The sequence below is a fragment of the Carcharhinus amblyrhynchos genome, unplaced genomic scaffold (genome assembly GCF_965287045.1).
Source record: "Carcharhinus amblyrhynchos unplaced genomic scaffold, sCarAmb.v2.hapA scaffold_37, whole genome shotgun sequence".
Lineage (NCBI taxonomy): Eukaryota > Metazoa > Chordata > Chondrichthyes > Carcharhiniformes > Carcharhinidae > Carcharhinus > Carcharhinus amblyrhynchos.
In genome coordinates, this window is record NW_027649778.1 from 5,432,610 (window position 1) to 5,453,597 (window position 20,988).

The window sequence follows — 20,988 nt, forward strand, 5'->3', positions numbered from 1 at the left end:
TAACCTTACCTATCAATTATTATGATGTTTAATTTTGTTTATTTCTTTTGGAAATTTTAGAGGGTTTTTTTTTCCCCTTTTGGCCGTAGTAACGGAAATAGTTCGTTCTCCCAAAGGTGCCTGAGGCGATTTCCTTCGCAGTCACTGGCACAGTTTGGTTCATCTCCATCGCACAATGTCTTTCCAAACCATAGCCGTGTGAGATAATAAATCTAGTTCAACAATTACCACCCGCGTCTCCAGCTCGTCTCTGCGTTTCAAACAGCAGCTCGCTCATTCAGAAACTCAACCTTGTTGACAGAAGGGAAGTGCTGTGGAAGTTTTTCGTCTTGCACTCATCAGGACAAACACAAGAATCCCAAATTTCAAACCATCACAATTTATGTCATAATTGGGTTGGCAGAGTGGTTAGCGCTGCTGCCTCACAGCACCAGGGACCCAGATTTAATTCCAGCCTCGGGTTATTGTCTGTGTGGAGTTTGCACATTCTCCCTGTGTCTGTGTGGGTTTCCTCAGGGTGCTCCAGTTTCCTCCTCTGATGTGAGGAGGTTGGGTTGATTGGCTATGCTAAATTGCCCTTAGCAGCAGAGAGACTAACAGTATAAATATGTGAGGCTACTGGGTGGGATTGTGGTTGATACTGTAGGGATTCTACAAACACTGTGTCCTACTGTCTTGTGTTTGTCCATTATGGTAGGGTGTTGGAGAGAACTGCAGGGCTAGATTCGGTCTTGTCTTTTAAAAAACATAAACTGTTACATGGGTACAATGGGTATAGAGGGATGTGGGCCAAATGCAGGCAATCGGGACTAGCTTAGGGGTTAAAAAAAAGGCAGTATGGACAAGTTGGGCCAAAGGGCCTGTTTCCATGCTATAAACCTTTATGATTTTAGAAGAAAAGGGTGCCAATTGGTTGGCAAGTTGACTCTGATTGGCTGGAGAAAGCAACTACAGGCTCCCCAGCTCGAGTAATTCATAAAAGATGCAATGCTTGAACTCATTCTTTTTGTTTGCAGAGGATAGGTTACCGAGTATGAACGTGTGGCACCTTGAGCAAGTGTAAATGCCAGTGCATTACGAGTGCCACTGATTATCTACAATTGGTTGTTGGTGTAGCTATTGGCACACTCAGGGTTGTTCACAAAGTGCTGCCCAAACACGTAAATACATCTGCAAGTACAGGCTGGTTGAGTACAGTCTGTCCTCTGCTTATTACAGACAACCAAATGCTGTTTGATTTAATCAGTGAATCGCGGGGGACGTAAAGCCTACGTGACTGGCATCAGAGCAGAACTGAAACCCACATTCCAGTTATAGAATTGGGCAACGTTTTATGGGTGTAAATTGAAGAGAGGTGGATACTCAGTGAGACCTTGGAGTCCTCGTGCATCAGTCACTGAAAGTAAGTGCGCAAGTACAGCAGGCAGTAAAGAAGGCAAATGGTATGTTGGCCTTCATAGTGAGAAGATTTGAGTATAGGGATGTTTTACTGCAACTGTACAGGGCTTTGGTGAGGCCACACCTGGAGTATTGGGTGAAGTTTTGGTTTCCTTATCTGAGGAAGGATGTCCTTGCTATAGAGGGAGCGCCGCAAAGGTTTACCAGGCTGATTCCTGGGATGGCAGGTCTGTCACATGGAGGAGAGACTAAGTCACGGAATCCTACAGTTCAGGAGGAGGCTGTTTGGCCCATCAAGTCTAAACTGACCACAATCCCACCTGGGTCCTATCCGCATAACCCCATGCATTTACCCTAGCTAGTCCCCCTGCCATTAAGGGGCAATTTAGCCTGGCTAATCCACTTAACCTGAATATCTGTGGACTCTGGGAGGAAACCGCAGCACCCAGAGGAAACCCACGCAGACATGGGGAGAATATGCACCCAGATAGTGAGTGACCAAAGCCAGGAATTGAACCCAGGCCCTGGCACTGTGAGGTAGTAGTGCTAACAACTGTGCTACCATGCCACCTCATCGGTTAGGAGTTCATTGGAGTGAGGGGATCTCATAGAAACTTATAAAATTCTAACAGGGTTAGACAGGATCAGAAAGAATGTTCCCGATGGTGAGGGGTCATAGTTTGAGGATAAGGGGTAAACCTTGTAGGACTGAGGTGAGGAGAAATTTCTTCACCCAGAGGGTGAATTCACTCCCACGGAAAGTAGTTGAGGCCAGAATGTTGTGTGATTTCAAGAAGAAATTAAGATATAGCTCTTGGGCCTTAAAAGGAGTAATGGAGATATTGGGGGGGGGGGGGGGGGGGGTGGGGAGATCAGATATTGAATTTGATGATCAGTCATGATCAAAATGAATGGGGGAAGCAGGGGGGAAGGCCACATGGCTTCCTCCTGCTTCTAGTACCTAGGTGCAGTAGGCAGACACGTTCTGTTGGACTGATGCCAGTATCCTGTTGAACCTGTATGGCAACAGCAATGACAACTTGCTGAGCCTGTTGTTTGAACTTTGACCTTAACATTGAGGTGACACCAGGCAAAGCTTCGATTCCCAGGTGATCAGGTTTGGAACGTCGGGCACACTTTTCCCAAATGGGATTGCGCCCACCCCTGCAGGGGCGGGGGGGGGTTTTTCACGTAACCTCGCCTACTCCGCACACACTGGTCAAAGGAGCCTTGGCGAGTTGGCACGCCCCACACCCTGTAGACACTACGCACTGCTGTCACTGAGTGTCGGTGGCAGAGGGAGCAAGCGGATGTTTAAGCGGGTAGGACAGGAACTCCCTTGCGGAATAAAGCCAGAGGGAAGAAAACCACAGCCAGTACCAAAACATCTAAATTACTGCCACGTGGGCAACGACTCACTAACAGGAAGAAACCTCCCCCTCGGTCACGGAATCCCTACAGTGCAGAAAAAGGCCATTCGGCCCATCGAGCCTGCACCGACAATTGCACCCAGGCCCTATCCCTGTAACCCCAAATATTTACTCTGCTAATCTCCCTGACACTAAGGCACAATTTAGCAGGGCCAATCCCCCTAACCTCACATCTTTGGACACTAAGGGGCAATTTAGCATGGCCAATCCACCTAATCTGAACATCTTTGGACTGTGGGACAAAACCAGAGCACCTGGAGCAAACCCACGCAGACACGGGGAGAACGTGCAAACTCCACACAGACAGCCAGGGCTGGAAGCGAACCTGGGGCCCTGGTGCTGTGAGGCAGCAGTGCTAACCACTGTGCCACTATTGCTATTTCTCTCCATATCCGAACTGGAAGGAATAACAGTACAATCAGCAAACTAGAACCTTAAAATTTATAACAAAAGCACTTCTTTTGTTTAAAACAAATTTGAATTCTAGTAAAAATTTTCATATATTTACACACACACACACACACACACACACACACATACATACATATATATATATGGAAATAGATTATCAACAGTTTCCATTCACTTCACAAAACTATTAATTCAAGAGCAAATATAAACTTTTCTAATAATGAATCTCTTAACTTCTCAAAAGTGTCAGTTTGAGTATCAATCACTGTAGGCGATTGTTTATTCACAGTTGGACTGGCACAGGGTGGTCGACGCGATGGCAAAATCTCGGAAGCAACCAGAATCTGATGCCCGCTTTCCCACTGGTGGTTCCTCCGCTGTCCAGGTCTCACACACCAGGCTGCTGGTGTGGTGAGAGGTGGGCGAGGCTGTGCAGGTCTCCGGTGCCCCCAGGCACCAGCGGTGAGGTCCTGGCACCTTGCCCGCAGCACCCCGCCCGTCGGGATTCCTCTCCCCCTCGTGGAGGAGCGTCTCGATGTGGTTCAAGAGGGCGGCGAAGAATTCTGGGACACCTTCGTATCCTGCGGGAAGGACCAACGCAGAAACAAATTAATCCCCAAGAAAATCGCTGGCAAACGAAACAACGGAGAGGTGAAGTGGGGGGGGGTAGTGAGGGAGAAGAATAGATTCCCGACGGCGCAGGAGGAGTCTACATTTGAGTCTACCAACTCTCCAAAAGACCCTTCCCTAACGAACGTTACCTTATAACAACCCCCAACACCTACAACCCAGGAGTACAAGGGCAGTGGATGCATTGGATAGCACAGTCTCCGAATCTCACACCATCCTGACTCCGCCATTCCGATCTGGAGCACTCTGCCCAAAACTTTCAAAAGGGGAATTGGAGGAACGCGTGGAGAAGGATATTTTTGAGGGGCTGAAGGGCAGGAGCTGGGCGAGTGGGTCAAAGTGGGCTGAATGGCCTCCTCTTCAGTGTCTTCGGGTGATGTCACTGTTCCCGGGACAAAATCCTGGAACTTCCTTCTTTAACAGCGCTGTGGGTGTGCCTACACCACACGGACAGCAGTGGGTTCAAGAATCATAGAATCCCTACAGTGCAGGAGGCCATTCGGTCCATCGAGATGGCACCTACTCTCTGACAGAGTGTCTTATCCAGGCATTTTCCCCCACCCTATCCTGGTAACCCTGTACACATTTACCATAATCCCACCTAACCTGCACATCTTTGGACACTAAGGGACAATTTAGCATGGCCAATCCACCTAACCTACACAACATCTTTGGGCTGTGGAAGGAAACTGGAGCACCCGGAGGAAACCCACGCAGACACGGGGACAACATGCAGAATCTGCACAGACACAGTGACCCAAGGCTGGGAATTGAACCCAGGTCCCTGGCTCTGTGAGGCAGCAGTGTTAAGTAAAAAGGCAGCTAACCACCATACTCTAAAGACAATTAAGGATGGGCATTAAACATTGACCTCACCAGCAAAGCTGAGATCATAGGATTTTTTTAAAAAGAAAGAACACTAGCTGCAGGAAGTGATTACTCATTTGGCTGGGTCAGGGTCTGGCACTGACTGACACAAACTACCTTTGACCTTGTGTATCGAGTGTGGGAAGCAGAGGATGTTTAGCCTCCAAGATACTGGAAATTATACCACTGTGTGCATGGGAACCAATGTCACACTCTGGTTACCTCATACTAACAGCAACACGCCTTTATTGGGATGCAAGATAAGCTCCTGATCTCGTAACAAGAATCATAGAACCCTACAGTGTAGAAAGAGGCCCTTCGGCCCATTGAGTCTGCACTGAACACAATCCCACCCAGGCCCTATCCCTATACATTCTACCCACTAATCCCTCCAACCTACATAACATAAGAAATAGGAGCAGGAGTAGGCCATCTAGCCCTTCGAGCCTGCCCCGCTGATCTGAAGTGGATCAGTTCCACTTTCCCGCTTTCTCCCCATAACCCTTAATCCCCTTGCCTACCAAAAACCTATCTACCCGCGTCTTAAATATATTTAGTAATCCCTGGACACTACGCATCCCTGGACACTAAGGGGCAATTTCTTAGCATGGCCAATCAACCTAACCTGCACATCTTTGGACTGTGGGAGGAAACCGGAGTACCCAGAGGAAACCCACGCAGACACGAGGAGAATGTGCAAACTCCACACAGACAATGACTCGAGCCGGGAATCAAACCCAGGACCCTGGAGCTGTGAAGCAGCAGTGCTAACCACTGTGCTACTGTGCCGCAGGATGTCTCGAAATGTCTTAGCGATGAACTACTTTTGAGCTGGAATGTTACCGTCTTGCCCACCACAGGAATCGGAGCAGGCGAGGGGCAGAGAATGGGAAGGGTTTGTTGACCTCGGGTAGGATTTTACGGGTTTTGGGGCGAGGGGGACCCCTTGATGTGTAGACCCCACTATGGATTAACTCACACTCTCAGCAAGGGAGCTCCGCGCTTTCAGAGGTGCTATATTTCAGATGAGACGCTAAACTGAGACCTTGTCTGCGCATCACCCCCCCCCCCCCCCCCACCACCAACCCCACCCTCCGACCCTCATGTGGACACAAAAGATCCTGGGGGGGCGGGTTCACTATTTCAGGAGAGTTTGCCTTGTGGGGTGGGGGAGGTAGTTCTAACTCCTCAACGAATCACTGACTCTGTCTACACTTCCCGCTGCCTTGGAAAAGCAGCCAGCATAATTAAGGACCCCCACGCACCCCGGACATTCTCTCTCCCGCCTTCTTCCGTCGGGAGAAAGATACAAAAGTCTGAGCTCACGTACCGACCGACTCAAGAACAGCTTCTTCCCTGCTGCTGTCAGACTTTTGAATGGATCTACCTCGCATTAAGTTGATCTTTCTCTACACCCTAGCTGTGAGCGTAACACTACATTCTGCACTCTCTCCTTTCCTTCTCTATGAACGGTATGCTTTGTCTGTACAGTGCAGACAAGATCCCACAAATGACAATAATGCCAAGATGGGCTGTTCTAATGATTTGATTTATTATTGCCACATGAAACAATACTTTTCGCCGTATATCAATACATGTGACAATAATAAATCAAATCATTAGAACAGCCCATCTTGGCATTATTGTCGTTTGTGGGATCTTGCTGTGCACAAATTGGCTGCCATGTTTCCTGCATCGCACCGAGACATAGAAAGTAGGAGCAGGAGTGGGCCATTCGGCCCTTCAAGCCTGGCTCCGCCATTTGGTGTGATCGTGGATGATTTTCTACCTCAAAACCATGCTCCCCCACTCTTCCCACGCCCCTTGAAGCCTTTTCAAGTCTATCCATTTCCCTCTTAAATATAAAGGTTGACCTCCACCGCCTGCTGAGAGTATTCCCGAGGTTCACCATTCATTGCCATTCATTGCTGTGGAGGCCAGATCTCCGAGTGTCTTTAAGGCAGAGATGGAGAGGTTCTTGATTGGTGAGGGGATCAAAGACTACGAGGGAAAGGCGGGAGAACGGGGTCGAGAAACTTATCAGCCACGGCACAGCAGACTCAATGGGATGAGTGGCCTAATTCTGCTCCTATATCGGATGGTCTGAGCGAACAACTTTCTCCTCCAAAATGGCCCACCCGTTAGAATCTGAATCGCAAGTGTGAGGTTATCCACTTTGGCAGAAATAATAGTAGGAGGGATTACTATTTAAAGGGCAAAAAGCTGCAGCATGCTACGGTGCAGAGGGACCTGGGGGTCCTTGTGCACGAATCGCAAAAAACCCAGTCTGCAGGTGCAGCAGGTGATCAAGAAGGCGAATGGGACGCTGGCCTTTATAGCGAGGGGGATAGAATATAAAAGCAGGGAGGTCTTGCTGTAACTGTACAGGGTACTGGCGACGCCACAGCTGGAGTACTGTGTGCAGTTTTGGTCCCCTTATTTGCGAAAGGATATACTGGCCTTGGAGGGAGTGCAGAGAAGGTTCACTAGGCTGATACTGGAGATGAGGGGGTTGGATTATGAGGAAAGATTGAGTAGACTGGGCCTGTACTTGTTGGAGTTTAGAAGGCTGAGGGGGGGATCTTATAGAGACTTACAAGATAATGAAGGGGCTGGATAGGGTAGAGGTAGAGAGGGATTCTTTTCACTTAGAAAGGAAATCAGAACTAGAGGACACAACCTCTAAATAAGGGTGGGGTGGGGGGTCAGTTTAGAACAGAGTTGAGGAGGAACTTCTTCTCTCAGGGTGGTGAATCTCTGGAATTCTCTGCCTGTTGAAGTGGTGGAGGCTGCCTCGTTGAATATGTTTAAGTCACGGGTAGATAGGTTTCTGATAGACAAGGGAATTAAGGGTTATGGGGAGAAAGCGGGAAAGTGGAACTGATCCACTTCAGATCAGCCGTGATCTTATTGAATGGCGGGGCAGGCTCGAAGGGGCTAGATGGCCGACTCCTGCTCCTATTTCTTATGTTCTTATATTCTTATCCCTACGGTGCAGAAGGAGGCCATTCAGCCCATCGAGCCTGCCCCAACCACAATCTCACCCAGATCCTATTCCTATATCTTTACCCCTGACACTAGGGTTAATTTAGCACGGCCAATCCACCTAGCCCGCACACCTTTGGAGTGTGGGAGGAAACCGACGCAGACATGGGGAGAAGGTGCAGACTCAACACAGAAAAAGTGACCCCAAGCCGGGAATTGAACCCGGATCCCTGGCGTGGTGAGGTAGCAGCGCTAACCGCTGTGCCACCTCACCCCTATCCAGAGGGAACAACATCCCCTGCAACCAGTCTATCCAGCCCTGCCAGAATTTAATACCTTTCACTTAGATCCTGTCTCAAACTTCTAAACTCCAGTGAATACAGACTCAGTCAATCCAATCCCTCAGAGATTACACATCAGAACAGGCACTGGGGTGTGGTGACGAGGGGATTTTCATAGTAACTTCATTGCAATGTTAATGTAAACCTACTTGTGACATAAACAAAATAAATAGACCCTTCCTGTGGTCACAAAAGGTGCTTCAAAAATTAAAAGTATTTGTAGAAATCTCAACGTTTGTTTGGAGAGATTGTTAAAAAAAAACTCACGTTTACATTAGGGAGGCAATGGCCTCGTTGTACTGTTGCTAATATTAAAGGGCGACATGGTGGTTAGCACTACTGCCTCACGGCACCAGAGACCTGGGTTCGATTCCCGGCTTGGGTCACTGTCTGAGCAGAGTCTGCACGTTCTCACCGTGTCTGCGTGGGTTTCCTCCGAAAGACGTGCCGATTAGATGCACTGGCCGTGCTAAATTGCCCTTCAGTGTCCCGGGATGCACAGGTTAGAGGGATTAGCAGGGCAAATTTGTGGGGATTGTAGTCAATGCAGACTCGATGGGCCGAATGGCCTCCTTTTGTACTGTAGGGATTCTATGATTATTAATCCAGAGACTCAACCAATGTTCTGGGGGACCCGGGTTCGAATCCCACCACGGCAGATGGTGGAATTTGAATTCAATAAAAAAAATCTGGAATTAAGAATCTACTGATGATCTATTGTTGGAAAATCGCAGGGAAGGAAATCTGCCGCCCTTACCCAGTCTGGCCCATGTGACTCCAGAGCCACATGTTGACTCTCAATTGCCCTCTAGGGATGGGCAATAACTACAGGCCAGCCAGCAACGCCCCACGTCCCACCAATGGGAAAAATAAAATAGCGCCTTTGTAAATTGTTCCAAGAAGCATTATCAAAGAAGGTTCGATATGGGGTTAGATATCGGGAGGACGATACATCCGACAAACCCTAACTCTGCTCCGCACCAACCTGGAAAGGCGTTGATGTCTATCACGGCGAGCTTGCCGCTTGTGTTGTCGATGATCACGTCCACCCCAAACAGCGACATCCCCAGAGACGCCTGTAAGCCTTGGCTGATGAATTTGATGGTTCTGTCTGAAGGCCCACTGGGAAAGCTGGTCCCCTCGTCCCTCTGGGCCAAAACAGAGCAGAGAATGAGATCCAGCCCGACACCTCTTTCCGCTGTACTCACCTACCACCGGTCCCCCATTGGATAGAATCCCTACAATGCAGGAGGCCGCCATTTGGCCCATCAAGTCCGCACAGACAACGATCCCACTCAGGTTCTATCCCCGCATAATTACCCTGCTACCCTACCTTATATTAAGTTGATCTTTCTCTACACCTGGCTATGACAGTAATACTACATTCTGCACTCTCTCCTTTTCTTTTCCCCTATGTACTCTACGAACGGTATACTTTGTCTGTACAGTGCGCAAGAAAAAATACTTTTCACTGTATACTAATACAGGTGACAATAATAAATCAAACCAAATCAAAAGCTAATCCCCCTAACACTAAAGGGCAATTTAACATGGCCAATCCACTTAACTTGCACATCTAGACTGTGGGAGGAAACCCACGCAGACATGGGGAGAATGTGCAAACTCCACAGTGATGCGAGGTCGGAATTGAACCCAAGTCTCAGGCGCTGAGAGGTAGCGGTGTAAACTATTGTACCGTCCACATCTTAGCGAACAATAAAAATAGTCTAATCTCCATCACTCATTGCTGGGAAAACAATTTAAAGCAACGGAAGTGGGTGATCGCAAGCTGGGATGTACAACAGGTCAGGATTGGATGCACAAGGCGGGATTTACCACCCCATCCTGCCAATGGGATCAATAGCGACCATCCCACTGTTCCACCCCCCACCCCTCCCCTCAAGGTGGGTTCTCCGATGGCAGCATAGATGAACCATACAAGGCATCGGCGAGACTGGGCAACCCGGCAGCAGCGGAACAGCAAATCCCTCCCTGTGGCACGGTAGCACAGTGGTTCGCACTGCTCCCTCACAGCTCCAGGGACCTGGCTCAGATTCCTGTCTGTGTGGAGTCTGCACATTCTCCCCGTGTCTGCATCGGTTTCCTCCGGGTGCTCCAGTTTCCTCCCACACTCCAAAGATGTGCGGGTTAGGTTGATTGGCCATGCTAAATTGCCCCTTAGTGTCCTGAGACGCATAGGTTAGAGGGATCACGGGTAAATGTGTAGGGCCTGGTTGGGATTGTGTTCGGTGCAGACTTGATGAGCCAGATGGCCTCTTTCTGCACTGTGGGGTTTCTATGATTCTAAATGTTTAAAGGTTTATTTATTAGTCAAACTAGGTTTACATTAGCACTGCAACTTTTACAGAGCACCATAGAAAGCATTCTTTCTGGTTGTATCACAGCTCCTGCTCTGCCCAAGACCGCAAGGAACTACAAAGTGTTGTGAATGTAGCCCAATCCATCAGGCAAACCAGCCTCCCATCCATTGACTCTGTCTACACTTCCCGCTGCCTCAAAAAAGCAGCCAGCAGAATTAAGGACCCCACGCACCCCGGACATTCTCTCTTCCACCTTCTTCTATTGGAAAAAAGATACAAAAGTCTGAGGTCACGTACCAACTGACTCAAGAACAGCTTCTTCCCTGCTGCTGTCAGACTTTTGAATGGACCTACCTCGCATTAAGTTGATCTTTCTCTACACCCTCGCTATGACTGTAACACTACATTCTGCACTCTCTCCTTTCCTTCTCTATGAATATTATGCTTTGTCTTTATAGCGCACAAGAACAGTACTTTTCACTGTCTGTTAATACATGTGACAATAATAAATCAAATCTAATCAAGATACTGTGAAAATCTCTTAGTTGCCACACTCTGGCGCCTGTTCGAGTACACAGAGAATTTAGCACGGCCAATCCACTTAACCAGCACGTGCTTCGGACTGTGGGAGGAAACCGGAGCACCCGGAGGAAACCCACGCAGACACGGGGAGAATGTGCAGACTCCACACAGACAGGGACCCAAGCTGGGAATTGAACCCAGGTCCCTGGCACGGTGAGGCAGCAGTGTTTGGTATTGGTACAGGTTAGAGAGACAGGGGGAGATCGATGTAGCCATGAAGGGATCTGAAATCAAAGATCAACGTGCGTCAAACCTACCTCTGTTAGGTGAGAGCAAGATTCCGGCTTCGACACTTCGTGACTGTTGAAGAATATTGTTTTCCGATCTGAAATTGCAAAGGCAAAATCTGTCAAACCGGGGCGCTCTCTCCCTCTCCCCTTCCCCTCTCATTTTCTTCTCCCCTCACTCTCCCCAGTCCAACGCCGGCATCTCCACATCATGTCCAGTACCAGTCTCCAGTGATATGTTGTTGTATTTGCATTGTAAGGTGAAAGTCCAGTCACAAAGTTACTTTATTTGCACCATACATCTGTACACAGCCAGTTCTTCAGTCGCTCCCTGCTTAAAGCAGGCAGGGAGTCTGACAGACCTGCTTTAAATAGCCTGAGGCTCCCTGACTTAATTAGGGCTCAGTAAGAAGTCCCACAACACCAGGTTAAAGTCCAACAGGTTTATTTGAGAGTAAATGCCACAAGCTTTCGGAATGGCGTTCCTTCGTCAGGTGAGTGGAGACTTCTTTCTGTGTTTACCCCAGTCCAACATTCTCCGCATCTTAATTAGGACTCATCGGGTATCTCTTTTTACGTATCAACCAAATAAACAAAACCAAATTAACTCAGGGGCAACTCAAAAAGGGGCAACTCCCTAAAAGGAGGGGGAACCGCCTGAAACAAAAATCAAAGCAGAAAGGAAACTTAAAACATCAAATTGTAATGTGATTATTGGGATCAGTAATACACCCCAGCCCCTGCGGTGCCCAGCGGGCAAAGACTCATCAAGTAGTTCCTACCCTAGTAAGCCAACCTCATTAGCCTGGCTGAAGTCATCACATAAAGGCACAGTGGTAGGGTCAAGTCTTAAAGTGGCCGACAATGTGTGTGGAAGGAGCACTGAGCACAGATTAAAGAGATGTGTATTGTCTCCAGACAGTACAGTAAGTGAGGTTTAGCAAACCCAGGCAAGTCACGGGGGTTACAGATAGTACACATCTCTTTAACCTGGGCTTAATGCTCCTTCCACTCACATTGTCGGCCACTTTAAGACTTGAATAGCAGGTTAGGTGTAAAGATTCGCATTCCAATCAGTAATCTGTAAACTGTCCATGCTGTTATATGCTCTGTCTGAGGCCAGAACTCTCCATTCGCCTGATGAAGGGACAAACCCCGAAAGCTTGTGAGTTTACTATCAAATAAATCGGTTGGACTTTAACCTGGTGTTGTCAGACTTTTTACTGGTACTGGAGCCAGCAACAACACACTAACCCGATTGGCCAACAGGGAAGTTCTTCAAAGATGGCCTCTTGACAACAAAGTACGACTGGCCAACCACAAAGACTTTGTAGAGGACAGCGTTGTGGTTGATGAAACTCTGCAACACGCAGGGCGGACTCACATCCCTCAGGCCCCCCTCGTTGAAGATAAGAGCCATCTGTGAAGAGAAGGATCCGGTTAAAGCACCAGCAAAAATAAAACCAGACTTTCATTTCTATAGCACCTTTCGAGACTTCCCAACATGCTTTCACAACCACCGACGTTTACTCTGAACGTGTAGTCACTCTTGTAGTGCAGTCGACACGGCAACCAAATTGTGCACAGCAAGATCCCACAAACAGCAAGCAACCATATGATAAAGTTTATTTATTAGTCACAAGTAGGCTTACGTTAACACCGGAAATAATGAGTAGAATTAGGCCATTCGGCCCATCGAGTCCATTCAATCGCAGCTGATATGCTCCTCATACCCAGTTAAGCAATGAAGTTACTGTGAAAATCCCCTAGTTGCCACACTCCTGTTCGGGTACACCGAGGGAGAATTTAGCATGGCCAACGCGCCCTAACCAGCATGTCTTTCGTAACTAGTAACAACTTTGTATTGGATGCAATGTGACCAATGGGAAAGATGTCAGCTGACCCAGTAAACCATGGAACCAATTACAGAGTGCTGTAATAGTCAGCTGACTCACTATAAATAAGAAACTACGTAGAATTGTGGGGAGCTTGGAGTGGCCCAGGGCGAGGCCCCAAGTGTTGGAGTAATGAAGTTTTTTTATTAAACTCTTTCTTTGATTTCTAAGTTGGACTAACTTTTGTTGTATTTTCATTAGCTGCTTTTCCAAGAGATCCTCAGAACCATAGAACCCTACAGTGCAGAAAGAGGCCCTTCGGCCCATCGAGCCTGCACTGAATACAATCCCACCCAGGCCTATCCCCATATCCCTACATATTATACCCACTACTCCCTCTGGGCACTAAGGGGCAATTTCTTAGCATGGCCAATCAACTTAACTTTCACATCTTTGGACTGTGGGGAGGAAACCGGAGCACCCGGAGGAAACCCACACAGACATGAGGAGAATGTGCAAACTCCACACACAGACAGTGACTCAAGCCCGGGATCGAACCCGGGTCCCTAGCACTGTGAGGCAGCAGTGCTGACCACTGGGCCAAATAATGTGACCTCACTAAATAAGTGAGGGTGAGTGGGCCCACAACACTGGGGAAAACCTTTCTGAATAAAGGTGCAAGGGATCTTCATCCGAGGGGGAAAATGGGGCTTTGGTTTGATCCCACTGTCGAAGGAGCTGTCATTCAAAAGACAGCTCTTCTGACAGTGCAGCACTCTCTCAGTACCGTACTGGGAGTATCAGTCTCGATTCCAGGCCTCAGAGTGAAGCTCGAACCCACACTTTTCTAACTCAACCCCAGTTAACAGTCTGGGTGAACAGCAGAGAAACAGGCCATTCGGCCCACTCAGTTGGTGTTAATTCTCCACTTTAGCCACTCATTCCCCATCTCAACCCACCATCGTAGCCCTCGATTCCCTTCTCCCCCATAACCCTCTCTAGTTTCCTCTTAAAGAGGTGGACAATATTCACCCCCAACCGGTGGGAGTGAGTTCTCTCCACACTCACTGGGTGAAGAAGCTTTTCCCAAATTCCCAATTGGATTTCTAGGGGACTATCTTACATTGGCGACCTCCAGCTACCACTCTCACCAACTTTTACAGATGCCCCATAGAAAGCATTCTTTCTGGTTGTATCACAGCTTGGTCTGGGCTCCTGCTCTGCCCAAGACCGCAAGGAACTACAAAGGGTCATGAACGAAGCCCAATCCATCACACAAACTAGTCTCCATTCCACTGGCTCCGTCTACACTTCCTGCAGCCTCGGCAAAGCAACCAATATAATTAAGGACCGCCACGCACCCCGGACATTCTCTCTTCCACCTTCTTCTGTCGGGAAAAAAAAATACAAAAGTCTGAGGTTACGTACCAACAGACTCAAGAACAGCTTCTTCCCTGCTGCTGTCAGACTTTTGAATGGACCCACCTCGCATTAAGTTGATCTTACTGTAGCTATTACTGTAACGCTACATTCTGCACTCTCTCATTCCCTTCTCCCTTGTGTACTCTATGAATGGTATGCTTTGTGCAAGAAACGCTTTGTCTGTATGGTGAGCAAGGGGCAGCACGGTGGCACAGTGGTTAGCACTGCTGCCTCACGCTGCCAGGGAGCCGGGTTCGATTCCCAGCTTGGGTCACTGTCTGTGTGGAGTTTGCACATTCTCCTCGTGTCTGCGTGGGTTTCCTCCGGGTGCTCCGGTTTCCTCCCACAGTCCAAAGATGTGCAGGTTGGTTGGATTGGACTGGACAGGCTAAATTGCCCCTTAGTGTCAGGGGGGACTAGCTAGGGTTACGGAGATAGGGCCTGGCTGGGATCGTGGTCGGTGCAGACTCGATGGGCCGAATGGCCTCCTTCTGTCCTGAATCTATGAAACAATACTTTTCACTGTCTCTCAATACGTGTGACAATAATAAGTCAATTCAAATCACTAACAATCTTTATCGATAAGATGCCAAAAGCATTCAGGTACCTTCCACACCAGCAAAGATTGGAAAGGATCTCACATCGAGCACCTACAACACCGAATCATAAATATCCACACAATATTTAAATCTGATACTCACGTCATGGGCGCTCGAGCCCTGTGCAACCCTGGTTTTACAAACTGGAAAAGAAGCAAAATAAAAAATTAAATCAAATCAAATAAAATCTCTTTGCCAAGTTCACCGACTCGGTGTCCCCATGCACAGGTGAGGGTGGAAATCTAGCAGGTGTCACTGTTACATCCAGCATCATTAACAGCGGAACACCAACACCATAAATCCCTACAGTGCACAAGGAGGCCATCAATCTGCATTGACTCTTGCCCACCCTGTAACTCGGTACATTTACCATTCCCTATCCACCTAGCCTCCACGTCTATGGACTATGGGAGCCTCTCGAGGGGCGGCAAGAGGGAGGGTGAGAGAGGTGGTGGGCCAAAAAGGAGAGAGGGCAAGAGGGATGAGGGAGGGCAAGGAAAAAAAAAGGGAGAGAGAGACACACACAGGAGGTGGTGATGAACGTGAAACTTGCAGGCTCGCAAAGCCAGACCCGTGCAAATACTCACTGAGTGGAAAGGTCAGTTTTTGTTCTTTAATCAGGTGCAGGATCTCTGTCTGGTTTCCTGTGGCCAGCTCCAGATAGGGAGGATTACAAACCCGGTTATCTAGATAGAGTAGAGAAAAGAAGTGTTTGTGTTTAACAAGGAGAGAGTGAGAGAGAGATCCTCGGGTCACACTGGAACCCCATTCACCACAGCTGGCGAGCAACAGAAAATGATGTTATCTGCAGCAGATATTTGGGGGAAGGCGGGGAATAGTTTTCCGGTGTCTACAGCACATCAGCGTTCCACACTCAACACCACAGGCATTTAGCAAACAGGTCGCTAAACTGTCACAAGGTGCAAACACTGCCTTGGGGCAACCCGCGATTCTGAAGAAGAATGCATGACACATTAATAAGTATTTCCATGGCCAATGAAATGTTCAAAATAAATTATTTCATGCCAGGATTTAAGGACGGGGTGTCACAGTGTGTTAGCACTGCTGCCTCACAGCACTAGGGACCTGGGTTCGATTCCCAGCTTGGGTCACTGTCTGTGTGGAATCTGCATGTTCTCCCCGTGTCTGCGTGGGTTTCCTCTGGGGGCTCCGGTTTCCTCCCACGAGGGTTAGGTAGATTGGCCGTGCTAAATTCTCCCTCAGAACAGGCGCCAGAGTGTGGCGACTAGGGGATTTTCACAGTAGCTTCATTGCAATGTTAATGCAAGCTGACTTGTGACTAATAAATAAACTTCAACTTTTGTCTGCCTGACTCCTCCATCAAAACTTCCCCACGGTCCCTTTGGAAAGCAAAGATACCTTTCACTGGATGAGCCTTGACTGTTGACCAAAAAAACCCATTTTTTTCAGCACCATTGACCAATATTTCTTCAAATAAATGGTAACGTTTTAAGAAAATGGAATTTCTTATTTGTTGCACCCAATGTAATTCTTTCTGCCCTTCGCAGAGACTCCTGGCCTAGTGACCCCACCTTACTGCCGGCTCTCTGCAAGATAATCATTGAGTTCCACTTACTCCACCACCCCTCAGCCACCAGTCCCTGTAACCCAATTCTTTTTGGGGACCTATTATTTGACATTTGGTTGCCAGAAAGTATTTTGCATGAAATTATTTCAGGTAATAATAATTTGCTGCTAAACTGTCCACGACTCTCATTGAGAAATGGGTTTGGCGTCATGGGAACAGCCAATGGCAGCCACTATCATGGTAGCACACAGTCACGGCAGCCATTTTGTCATTGTTGTCAGGGAAACACATGGTCACTGCAGCCATTCTGTCTGTTGTCATGGGAGCACACAGTCACAGCAGCCATTTTATTACTGTTGTCATGACAGCAAATGGTCGTGGCAGCCATTTTGTCTGTTGCCATGGGAACAAACGGTCACAGCAGCCATTTTGTACAGGCACCACCCCACAAAGCAGTTAATTTTCCTTTTTCAGGGAGGAATGTTGGCCCGGTGTGTACCATAAAGCATTTCCTGCCTCAGATGGAGCAACAAGTTCTTGGTTTAATGCCTGATTTTAACACTGGGACTTCTGAGAAAGCTGAATTCCATTAAGCGCTGGGCCAGGCAGTTCAAGTCCCGGATCCCCTCGATAAAAGTGACCCAAAAATCAAAAGAAACCAACCTTGGTCCAAGGCCTGCAGCTCCTGAATAAGTTTGTAGGACTGAAAGCGATCGGAGAGCCTTCGCATCGCAGGCAAGGGGTCCAAAAGGATGGTTTGAGGATGGCACTCAACGTAATCCTGGAATTAAAGCAAACAGAGGTGAGAGAACGCATTTCCATAGCGCCTTTGGCAACCACAGGACGTCCCAGAGTACTTTACAGCGAGTGATTTTTTTTTAAATAAGTAAGAAACATGGCAGCAATTTGTGCACAGCAAGATCCCACAAACAGCAATGTGATAATGACCGGATTGCTTTTTCTTTCCCCCCTATGCTCCAAAGAAGAGTTTATTGAAAGATAAACTGGGGCGACCCCAGTTTTTTGGGTCAACAGTCAAGGCTCATCCAAGTCCCCTCGTTCACGAGGGAGCGCCATTGACGAAGTTCTCAACATTCCACTCTCTCCCCCCGCGCCCCAAAGCCGGGAGAATCCCGCCCCGGAGTGAACGGACCTTTGCAAATGGTGTGGAACCCGCCCACTACGATTCCCACGGTGGGCAGGATGGAAAAATTCAATCCTGGGTGTCAACGGGGATGTAGAAATTACTAATCCAGCTCCTCAAGGCACCCGTAAAATATGCGGGATGGAATCAGCCATACGACCCACGCTGGTGTTTCTGCTCCACACGGACCCGTGCCCATCTCACCCCATCAGCAGAACCATCTGTTTCCATCTCCCTCATTGACATGTCCAGCTTGTAAGTGTATCTATTACTGTCACAACCAGGTGAATCCCATCCCATCCTGGGGTGACTGTGCCTTTAAGGGCAACTCAGCAGAAGAGGGTCACCTCGGTATTGAGAGCAGTTTTGGGCCCTGTATCTAAGGAAGGATGTGCCGGCCTTGGAAAGGATCCAGAGGAGAACCCCAGGAATGAAGAGCTTGTCGTATGAGGAACGGTTGAGGACTCTGGGTCTGTACTCGATGGAGTTTAGAAGGATGAGGGGGGGGATCTTATTGAAACTTACAGGACACTGCGAGGCCTGGATAGAGTGAACGTGGAGAGGATGTTTCCACAAGTAGGAAAAACTAGAACCAGAGGCACAACCTCAGGCTAAAGGGACGATCCTTTAAAACAGAGATGAGGAGGAATTTCTTCAGCCAGAGAGTGGGGAATCTGTGGAACTGTTTGCTGCAGAAGGCTGTGGAGGTTAAGATTTAAGACAGAGATAGATAGGTTCTTGATTAATAAGGGGGTCAGGGGTAAAGGCAGGAGAATGGGGATGAGAAAAATATTAGCTGTGATAGAATGGCGGAGCAGACTTGATGGGCCGAGTGGCCTAATTCTGCTCCTCTGTCTTAAGATTTTATCCCTGCCAACGGATTGGGAAGGAGATGGAGTGGGGGGGTACACATGGTGGAACAGAGTTGGTGGGCCGAGTGGCCTAACTCTGCTCCTGTGTGTTATGAAGGACCAATTGGGATGGAGAGTGGGTCATCACCCCAGGAGTGTGGAGTCCTGTCTTAGGCAGAAGGATCCAGGACATTTTAGGGCCCGAGGGCCCCTCTACAACTTTCCTTAATTAATAAATTCCTTTTGTGTTTCTGATGAAGTCTGCAGGCGTGAGAAGTTACAGTCCCAGAATTAAACATTACAAAAAGGTGCTGAAACAAAAGCTTAAAGTTTATATATTAGCGTCACAAGTGGGCTTACATTAACACTGCAATGAAGTTACTGTGAAAACTGGGCGGCACCGTGGTTAGCGCTGCTGCCTCACAGCGCCAGGGGCCTGGGTTTAATTCCTGGCTTGGGTTACTGTGTGTGTGGAGTTTGCATGTTCTCCCCATGTCTGCGTGGGTTTCCTTTGGTCCCACAGTCCAAAAGGCGTGCTGGTTAGGGTGCATCGGCCATGCTAAAGTCTCCCTCAGTGTCCCCGGAGTGTGGCAACTAGGGGAATTTCACCGTAACTTCATTGCATTGTTAATGTAAGCCTTACTTGTGACTAATAAATTAACTTTAAACTTGAGTCGCCACACTCCAGCGCCTGTTCGGGTTACACTGAGGGAGAATTTAGCACAGCCAATGCACCCTAACCAGCACGTATTTCGGACTGTGGGAGGGAACCGGAACACCCGGAGGAAACCCATGCAGACACGGTGAGAATGTGCAAACTCCCCACAGACAGTGACCCGAGCCGGGAATCGAACCCGGGTCCCTGGCGCTGTGAGGCAGCAGTGCTAACCCACAATGCTGCCCCCTCTTTGTAGTGAAGTTACTGTGAAAATCCCCTAGTTGCCACACTCCCGTGCTTGTTCGGGTCAGTGCACCCTCACCTGCACGTCATTCAGACTGTGGGAGGAAATCGGAGCTCCCGGAGGAAACCCATGCAGACACGGGGAGAATGTGCAGACTCCACACAGACATAGTACACATTGAGCGTTGGTAGTGGATGTTTGTGGAAGGGGTGCCAACCAAGCAGGGCTGCTTTGTCCTGGACGGGGTCGAGTGTTAGAACGGGGGAGAGCAGCCAGGAGTGAGATTTGAGCCTAGCAGTGATGGGGACTGGAGCGAGGGATCCCACGGCTGATCAGCTGGGGCAGGAGCGGAGTTACAGAGGTGAAGATGGGTGGTCTTTGTGATCGGGGAGGGGGGAAACCTTCACAAGGCTAAAAACAGGGGAGAGTGGGACTAACTCTTTGAAAGAGCTAGTACAGAGGCGATGGGCCAAATGTCTCCCCGTGCTGTCTGGTGTTCGATGTCACCTGCTCACCTGAAATTTCTGGATAAGTTGTTGCGACTGAGTGTCTCTCTGATCGGCCTCCAGCATTAGGTCTGATAGTTTGTGGATGATTACATCAAAGGGTCCCTGATCTTCTATCGATTTGCTGAGATCAATCTGAAAAACAGCAACCAGGAGGGAATAAATCACTTATTAACCCTTTGCTTATTTATTAGGCTCACATTAACACTGCAATGAAGTTACTGTGAAAATCCCCTAGCCGTCACACTCTGGCGGGTACACCGAGGGAGAATTTAGCACGGCCTCACCAGCACAGTCTTTCGGACTATGGGAGGAAACCGGAGCACCCGGAGGAAACCCACGCAGACATGAGGTGAATGTGCAGACTCCACACAGTGACCCAAGCCGGGAATCAAACCCACATCCCTGGCACTGCAAGGCAGCAGTACCTCATTCCCTCATTCTTCGGAATTCCAATGAGTATAGCCCCAGTCTACTCAGTGTCTCCTCAAAAGCCCTCTCAACTCCAGAATCAACCTCGTGAATCTCCTCTGCACCGCCCCCAGTGCCAGTATATCCTTTCTCAAGTAAGGAGACCAAAACTGTACACAGTGCTCCAGGTGTAGCCTCACCAGCACCTTTTACAGCTGCAACATAACCTCACTGTTTTTAAACTCCATCCCTCTAGCAATGAAGGACAAAATTCCATTTGCTACCTTAATTACCTGCTGCAGCTGCAAACCAAATCCTTGTGATCCATGCACAAGGACACCCAGATCCCTCTGCACAGCAGCATGCTGCAATTTTTTTTACCATTTAAATAATAGCCTCCCACGCATTGACTCTGACTACACTTCCCGCTACCTCGGCAAAACAATCAGTGTAATCAAGGACCCCACGCACCCCGGACATTCTCTTGTCCGCCTTCTTCCGTCGGGAAAAAGATACAAAAGTCCGAGGTCACGTACCAACTGACTCAAGAACAGCTTCTTCCCTGCTGCTGTCAGAC

General features: G+C 48.5%; 1 protein-coding gene across 2 annotated transcripts in view; it reads right to left on the bottom strand.

Annotated features, from left to right (window-relative positions):
* Window positions 1-3,183: 3,183 nt before the first annotated feature.
* LOC145362120 (inositol-tetrakisphosphate 1-kinase-like) overlaps window positions 3,184-20,988 on the bottom strand; it is a 34,839-nt gene continuing 17,034 nt past the window's right edge. For both annotated transcript variants that reach the window (XM_080218166.1, XM_080218167.1), the window contains 8 exons: window positions 20,010-20,135; window positions 17,261-17,378; window positions 15,636-15,734; window positions 15,151-15,191; window positions 12,447-12,612; window positions 11,223-11,290; window positions 9,048-9,210; window positions 3,184-3,820 (listed from right to left, as the gene is read on the bottom strand). In XM_080218166.1, the coding sequence (XP_080074292.1) occupies window positions 3,519-3,820; window positions 9,048-9,210; window positions 11,223-11,290; window positions 12,447-12,612; window positions 15,151-15,191; window positions 15,636-15,734; window positions 17,261-17,378; window positions 20,010-20,135 (1,083 nt within the window). In that variant the 3' untranslated portion in view covers window positions 3,184-3,518. The remainder of the gene's footprint in view (window positions 3,821-9,047; window positions 9,211-11,222; window positions 11,291-12,446; window positions 12,613-15,150; window positions 15,192-15,635; window positions 15,735-17,260; window positions 17,379-20,009; window positions 20,136-20,988) is intronic.